This window comes from Heptranchias perlo, unplaced genomic scaffold (genome assembly GCF_035084215.1).
Source record: "Heptranchias perlo isolate sHepPer1 unplaced genomic scaffold, sHepPer1.hap1 HAP1_SCAFFOLD_60, whole genome shotgun sequence".
Lineage (NCBI taxonomy): Eukaryota > Metazoa > Chordata > Chondrichthyes > Hexanchiformes > Hexanchidae > Heptranchias > Heptranchias perlo.
The window spans coordinates 3,976,609-3,984,796 of record NW_027139623.1 but is presented as its reverse complement, the minus strand read 5'-3'; the positions used below and the strand labels follow the sequence as shown (position 1 = coordinate 3,984,796).

Here is an 8,188-nt window from a genome sequence, read left to right as displayed (position 1 = left end):
GCAGCAATGATTTTAAATAGAAGGTTCTTCCCATTCTGTCTCCCTCACCCTGGACACACCCTGGACACACACAGCCCGAGAATGACCTCTCCCTTCCCCCGCTCACTCCATGTTCCGGGACCAGTTACTGATCCACTCCGCCTCTTACAAACAGCCCCCGGACTCCCCCTGACCTTCCCCCGGACTCAATGCCGATCTCTGAGCCCATCTGCGGACACGGTCCCGAAGCGATGAGCTGCTGTAACGAGGCTGCTCTTTGCTCCCTTCCCCCGGGGGCCGTGATCTCTCCATTCCCGGCTGTTTTAAACCATCTTCTTCCGCTCACTGAGGGAATGGCGCCCACAGGCCGAGCTGGGGGAGGGCAGCGCGCATGCGCTCTTCTGCTCACCAACGGCCAGCGCTGGGGGCGGGGCTGAGTCGCGCATGCGCAGATATCTGGTTTAATTCCCAATACAAAAATCGATGGAAACTTTCCCCAATTGGAATTTTTCCGAGTCTGAGCAAAGGAAGTGGGTCTGGGGGAAAGGTCAGAGGGAATGGGGTCCACAGGCAGTGCAGGAACAGGCACCAGAATGGGAAACAGATGGGATTCCACCAGTGCCTAACGCTGGAATCCAGACTGACTTTACAATCTCTAACTATTAAACTAGATGTTTCCATCCCTGCTGTTTCTCTCGGAATCTTCTGATGGTAAAGACTCTTTCAGAGATAAAGTGAGCGGTTCTGAAATGAACCTATGGATTCTGTTCATTCTTGGCCCCTTTACTGATAAAACTGATGCGATGATTTCTCAAACCAATCCTGGAGAAACATCCGAGGTAAGAGTGAGTCGGTGTGTTTGTTGGGACCGTGTGGGATTCATATCTGACAGTAAAAGTCACAGATTAACTTAACCGGAGTGAAACTCTCGGTCACTGAGAGTAATACCAAAAGGACCTGAGCTGCATAACTGCAGATGGTAGAACAGGCAAAAGAGGGTTAAATGTCGCCCATTGTTTTTGTCACTCTCTGCACTGTCCCTGAGTGTGGGATTAAATGCGTGCCTGTCTCTGGTACAATAACAGTGAGAGATGAGACCGCATCTTTTGTCTCTCCAACGGGATCTTTCTGGATAAAACGCAACTTTACAGATCAGTCTGGAACAAATACTGTTTATGTCTGTCGTTCTCTCTCTCTCTGGAGCTGTATACGTATGTTGGATACTATTGGCAAGTGTGATATAGACACACTGATTGGAAGTGTAAGACTGACAGTGTGTGTTTGTCTCTCTCTAGTGCTGAACATGAAGGTGGGAGACCGTCTGATATAAAACAGAGAAAATGAGATGTCCGGGCCGGGCCTCACAGTAACTGGGGATGTGTTCGGCTCCAGTCCCAGTTCATGCTCATTTTTTTTTAACAGATTCAGGGCGAGAGTCTCTGTGAGACGGTAACACTGGCGGAGAAATTCTGCGCCACAACTCAAACACCAACACACGAGATTCTCCAAATCAGCTGGAATAAGGTGTTTGTAAACTGCTGAACCCGTCTGCGAGGGGATGTGTGGGGAGATAGAATCGGGTCTGGGACTGCAATGGAAGGAGGCGGGTTGACTTGTTATCGAAGGGACTGTATTTAGGCAGGAATATTACTGACTGTTAATTGTAAGGGGTTTATTTAAAAGCTCCAGGCTTCTGGGAATCCGTGAATATGAAGACCGAGTCTGTAAGGGTTTTTGCGGAGCGCTGTGTTTTGGTTCTATTGTCGAGAAACGGTTTGAAATTGGCGGTTGGAGAAAGCTGGAGGTGGTATTTTCATTCTCACAGTCGTTACCAGGGCGATATGAGAGAGTAAACCAACTCAATATCAGAGTAACATTGAACATATCCATCTATATTCATTGTACCAGACACCCGTGGAACTAAATTGCTACCGGGTTTGGATGTTCCAGTTTTATTTTTAATCGTCTGTAATGTAATAAGGAAAACACTTCACTAAACAAGCCCACGGGAGGGCTGTTTTGGGAAATAGAAAAGCAATGATCGAGGTTTGGGTTGAGGCACTTTGTTGTTACATTTTGCTGCGCCTGAATTTTGGGTGCTTGATGCTGACACCGAGTGCCTGAAGTGGGACACAGTCCCTTCCCAGCAATGGAGATCCTGACCATGATGGGAGCAATCGTTCTAACTGAACACAAATGATTTACGGTGTTGTTCTGGGTAAATGGTCCATTCTAACCCCTTCATCCTATGATCACCGTCTAATAGTCAAAGGCCGCCATATTGGATCATTGCAATGTTCCAAACCACATCTTATTTCAGGTTGCAAAAAACTCGGTGCTGTTGCTTTAATTGTGGGGACCAACTCATTCCCATCCATCCTCCATATCCGCTCTCAAGTCTCTCAACCCTTCCGGGTTTGTCCTTCTGTGAGTTGGAGCAAGTGATTCTGTCGCCGTTCCTTGCAGCTCTCATGCCTCAAAGTAGCACTTCTTCGAAAATGGATACAACCGGCTTTTTACTGCTGTTTGGTGAGTCGTGAAACAATTTTATACCAATTCCCGGTCTGAGTTGGCAACTGTCAGCGGGAGAGTGCGACTGAACCCGGCGGTGTCCGAACTCCGGTATCTCAGTGGATGAAAGCAACTCATAATTTGGCGTGGAGCCCTCGACATTGGAAAGCATTCAGAGCGGTTGCTTGCTTGTGCTGAATTCTCTGCGGGTAACGGTGAGGGGAGTGTAACGGAGAGGGGACAATCTCTCTTCATATCGGTATTAAAGTATCTCGGAGCTAGTTTTTCTTTGACAATTGAATCTTTGAGAATCTGTCTGTTAAAACCTACAGCTTTGACCAACTGTTGGTCACCTGACCTAACATCTCATTTAGCGGCTCGGTGTCACATTTTGTTTGATAACGCTCCCATGAGGCGCCTTGAGACGGGGTGAAAAGGGGAGATATTGGTCTCTCGATTGCCCAGTTACTGTCTACAGTGTAGGAGTAAGATGTATATAAAAGGAAAATTCAACAATCAACATCCACTGAGTTTGCTGATCTCCATCAAGGGGCGGGGAGGGGGGGTGCGGGGTGGGGATGAGTGATAGCAGCGATACCAGTGGGCTCAGTGCCCCAAAGCCATTGAATGAAATATCGGCCAAGTGTCGCCTTATCGCATCTTATTGCATCTCGGACGAGCCCTGCTATTTCTGGCGGGGCAGTGGGACTAGCTTCATTGCTCATGTATGGAGCCGGCGCGGACTCGATGGGCCGAATGACCTGCTGCCGTGCTGTAACCTTCTCTGATTCCATGATTCTATGATACCATATGTTCCATGCTTGGAAGTGAGCATGCGCGTTAGGAGGGTACAGTTATCCAGGGGTCACCACGGCTGACCTCAGGTCAATCAACCCCCTGCACTCAGACATGAGCAGATAATGCGGTGGGGTATTGGAGGGCGGCCCTGAGCAACTCCCTTCGTGAATACACCTCTTTGGGGGAGATAGAGAGAAAAAAGGGAGAAGAAAAATTTGAACACATTCAGTGGATAATCTAGTAAATATATTTATAGTTATTCAGTTGGTGCTGAGACATTGTTCCTTCTGTCAGAGGTTAAGTTCCTCTTTCTTTGAACTAACCCTCCTCTGAGTTGAAACCGCTTTCTTCCGCTATGAAGCCAACTGCTCTTACTGTTCTCTTCAGTACTGGCCATTTTCAGTTTGCTTGCTTATTTTTCATTCTCTATTCCATCTTGCATCTCGATTTTAGGTGTTTTGTGATATTTATGTGCATGTGTGTACTGTCTGTACGAATAAATGTTTCTGGTGAATAACTCAGGCGGCATTCAGCTCTCGGAATTTCTCCTAACTCAACTTCCTCCTTCAGTGTGCTGGATGTCACGAAGATACAGATCTACACAGTGGGTGGAGACTAATGTTCCTCAATAAACACAGTGCTGCAGCTGCAAGTTGTGCTCAGCATTAACCCCTTATCTCCAACTTTTCATGCTGTTTTTTGTAATTAGACCCAAGGGCACCGATTGATAATTACCATGGATTAATGGAATTTAGTTACAAATTTACACCTCTCGATAGACCTTATTCAGTTATGGTGGTGAAATGGAGAACAAGGGGGCACAATCTAATATATCCCCTTATTGCTAGCTTAGGAGATATTAGGTGGAATATTAAACATCTCTATCGATTTCAAGTGAATTCAATTCAATTTTATTAATAAATGAATGCCTGATAATCAGTGTGCTCCTGCACCACTATTAGGGGTGGATTTCAAAGAATTAATTAATTACTCGGTTAAAAGCCTATCAGAAAGATTGCCACAATGTATTTTCATTCAATATATTTCAACACATTCTTGGTTCTGCTACAATGTTCTTACTGTCAGTGGTTCCCATTCTGTTTGAGTGTTGTCCCTAAATAGATCCCCTTAATGAAAGCTTCGAAGATGTTAGTTGCAATATTAAATATTTTTATTCATTTTAAGTCCCTTGAATTGTATTTTATTAATATATGAATGCCTGAGAATATATCCGTTACTGCACCTCGAATAGTGGTAGCTTTCAAAGAATTAATGAATATAACCATCGGTTGGAAGAAAATCAGAAAGATTGGCACAATGAATTTTCATTCAGTGTGTTTAAACACATTCTTGTTCTGCTGACTGTCCTTACTGTCAGCGGTTAAACTTCCTCTTTGTCCGAGGTGAAGCGCTTCTGAGCTGAAACCATTGGCTTCCGTTCTAAGTATTTGATATCACTGTTAAATTCTGCCTGCAATATTTTCAGATTCTTTACTTATTCATGTTCAATTTACTTCCTCCTTCCATACCGTTCACCCGAATTGTGACATTTGTAACAATGAGTAAACTGTTTGTAAAAGTATCGGTTCCCAGTGAGTTCAAACACCATTCTGTACTCATTATTTAGACTCCACCTCCTCCTTCAGTGTGCTGCAATTGACCACATCACTGAGATATAGATCTGCACAGTGAGTGGAGACTAATGTCCTTCAACAAACACAGTGCTACTGCTGACCGTTGCTCAGAAAAAAATAATGAAAGGTTTTAATCGAGTAGTTGGGGAGAGACTGTTTCCACTGGCAGGAGGGTTGGCATTTAACGTTTAATCTCCAACGACCACCTTCAAAGATTTGTGTATGTGAATACCCAGGTCTCTCTGTTAATGCTCCCGCTGTGCAATTTGATCATTTAGGTAATATTGCCTCTTCTCACTCTTCTTTCCAAAATACATCACTTCACACTTCTCTACATTAAATGTCATCTGCCCTGTGTTTCCCCATTTCACCAATCTACCAATGTCCTCCTGAACTCTGCCAATATCCTTCTCATTGCTTACTAAAATTTCAAGTTGACAAGAATCATAGAATCATAGAATCTTACAACGTGGAACGAGGCCTTTCGGCCCATCGAGTCTATGCTGGCTCCTTGAACGAGCTATCCAAATTAGTAACACACCCCAATTATTTTCTCCATAACCCTGCAAATTATCCCCTTCAAGTACATGTCCAATTGCCCTTTGAAAGTTCCTATGGAATCTGCTTCCATCACCCTTTCAGGTATTGTGTTCCAGATCTTCGCAAACCTCTTTATGTAAACATTTCTCCTCATTTCCCTCTAGTTCTTTTGCCAACTCTTTGAAATCTGTGACCTCTGATTACAGACCACGTGCCAGCGGAATCAATTTCACTCTACTTGCTCTATCAAAGCCCCTCATTATTTTGAATTCCTCTATTAGGTCTGCCTTTACACTTACCTGCTCTAAGGAGAACAACCCAAGCTTCTCCAATCTCTCCACATAACTGAAGTCCCTCATCACTGGTATCATCCGGGTAAATCTCCTCCTTACCCTCTCCAAGACCTTGACATCCTTCCTAAAGTGTGGTGCCCAGAGTTGTACACTGCCAAGGCCTCGGTCACTTGCTTGCAACCATCATAACCCACATCTCCTTACTTACTTCAAATCGAATTACTTCTGCATTCCAACTTTGGAATAAACACTTTCACACTCCCTGTTGCCTGGACTTTGACCCGCCATTTGTCATCATACTTCTGCGGCTGTGTAACTTCTCAACCACTCCCGTTCTTCAACCGTTGATGCCTTTGCCCCGAGTAAAACGTTTACTCTCTTCTATCCTGGTCGTTCCTGCTGGTTTAATTCCAAGGGGTGCAGACTTGAGCATATCTGGATCACCACTGGTTTAGCCATCCATCACCAGATATGGCTGACCCAGAATTAGAACAAGCACGATGTCCTCTCTGAAAACCGCCTGCTGCTCCAGGATGACCCTGGGGACCAAAGATAACCTCCAGCTTCTTTTGCCCACAACACACAATCTCCATAAATCTCTTTCCCAGCCCCCTCCACACTCTCCTCCAACAACAAATACGATGACCGAGTGAACTTCATGAATTCTTACAGCACAGAGGAAGGCCATTTGGCTCGGCATGCATGTGCCAGCTTTGAAATGAGTTGTCAAATTAATCCCACTCCCCTGATCTTTCCCCATCGCTCTGCATTCTTTCCCTTTTCAAGTTTCTATCCAATCCACTTTTGAAAGTTTCTATTGAATCTGCTTCCACCACCATTCCAGATCATAAAAACTTGTGGCATATCAAAATTTATCCTCATCTCCTTCGTATTCTTTTGCCAATTAACATAATTCTGTATCCTCTGATTCCCGACCCTCCTGCCAGTGGAAACATTTTCTCACTACACACTCGAACAAAACCCCTCATAATTTTGAACACCCCTATTAAATCTCCACTTAACCTTCTCTGCTCAAAGGAGAACAATCCCAGTTTCTCTTGTCTCTCCACATAACTGAAGTCACTAAGATTAAGACCATCCATTCAGATGCATCTGCTGCATCCCACAAGTCCCAATATCACCAGGTCCAACCTCTCCTCAGGCTCCTCCATTACCCAGCCCTGATCCTGAGCCTTTTTCGAGTTTCCCTCCGATCTCCACGCATGTACTTTCCGAGCTGAGCTTGCCCATTCGACCCACCTCCTGCTCCCTTGACCTTATTCGGGGTAAACAGCTGACTACCCAACTTCCATTCCGGGCCCCAAACCAGCTGAAATTGTGAATGGTCAGTTTCCTTAGGTACTGTCCTCCTCTTGCTAAACTGTACAGTGGGTGGAGACTAATGTCCTCAATAAACTCAGTGCTGCAGTTGCCCGTTGGGCTCAGCATGAAGCTTTTAATCCCCGATGTTTCCATATCAATTCCCACCGTTAATGCTTCCATCCATCCATCCCATAATAGAGCTCCGACACTTCTATTGCAATTCTGTTTCATGGTGTGGAGATGTGGGAATCTTTAAAAATGCACAATGTTTGGACACACACCCAACCCAGCTGCTTTCCTTTATCTTTCAGTGATGGTTTCACTCAGTCCCAAAACGGGGCTTTTGTGCATTTTGAAGAACTTTTCACGTTGTTTTGTGTCCGTTATGCTCAGCATTAACCCCATCATCTCCAATTTTTAAAATCTCAATTCCCACCGTTAATGCATCCATCTATTCCATATTGGAGCTCCGACGCCTGCATTGCAATTCTGTTTCGTGATGTGGACGCATGTGAAGATCTGTAAAGATACACAGTGTCTGCACACACACTCCACACTAGCTGCTTTCCCTTGTCAATCAGTGACGGTTTCACTCAGCCACAAAATGGGCCCTTCATGTTTTTTGAACAAGTTTTCATCCGGTTTTGTGTCATTAGGCCCAAGGGCACCTTTTGATACTTGTCGTGGGTAATTGGAATGTTTTACAAAGGGACGTCTCGATTGATTTTATTCAGTTATAGAGGGGAATCGAGAACAAGTGGGCATGGTATTAGAATTAGAGCTGGACCAATTGGAGTGAAAGCAGGAAGTACTTTTTCAAACAAAGGGTAGTGGAAATCTGGAACTCTCTCAAGTTCTGGAGTGGGAGTTTAACCGAAACGGACCAAAATGCCACCAATGCAATCACACTGATAAATATCCATAAAACAATTCACGAAAATCAGCTTGTTGTATTGATCGTCTAAAGGTGTTGGTGTTCATTTAACTAATTTATATTTTCTCCTTTTAGTTATCTTTGGGGCTCGGCAGAGTGTTTCTCAAGGTTAGTGTCGACGTTTTTCTCTAAAATAATGAAATTCAATAACTAATTTTCTTGACTGCTGAAGCATT

At 44.5% G+C, this 8,188-nt stretch overlaps 1 protein-coding gene across 1 annotated transcript in view; it reads left to right on the top strand.

Moving 5' to 3' along the window:
• The first annotated feature begins 2,425 nt into the window (after positions 1-2,425).
• Positions 2,426-8,188, top strand: part of LOC137316795 (Fc receptor-like protein 5) — a 30,328-nt gene continuing 24,565 nt past the window's right edge. Inside the window, exons 1-2 of the mRNA XM_067980636.1 lie at positions 2,426-2,508; positions 8,088-8,120. Coding sequence (XP_067836737.1) covers positions 2,451-2,508; positions 8,088-8,120 — 91 coding nt within the window. The 5' untranslated portion in view covers positions 2,426-2,450. The remainder of the gene's footprint in view (positions 2,509-8,087; positions 8,121-8,188) is intronic.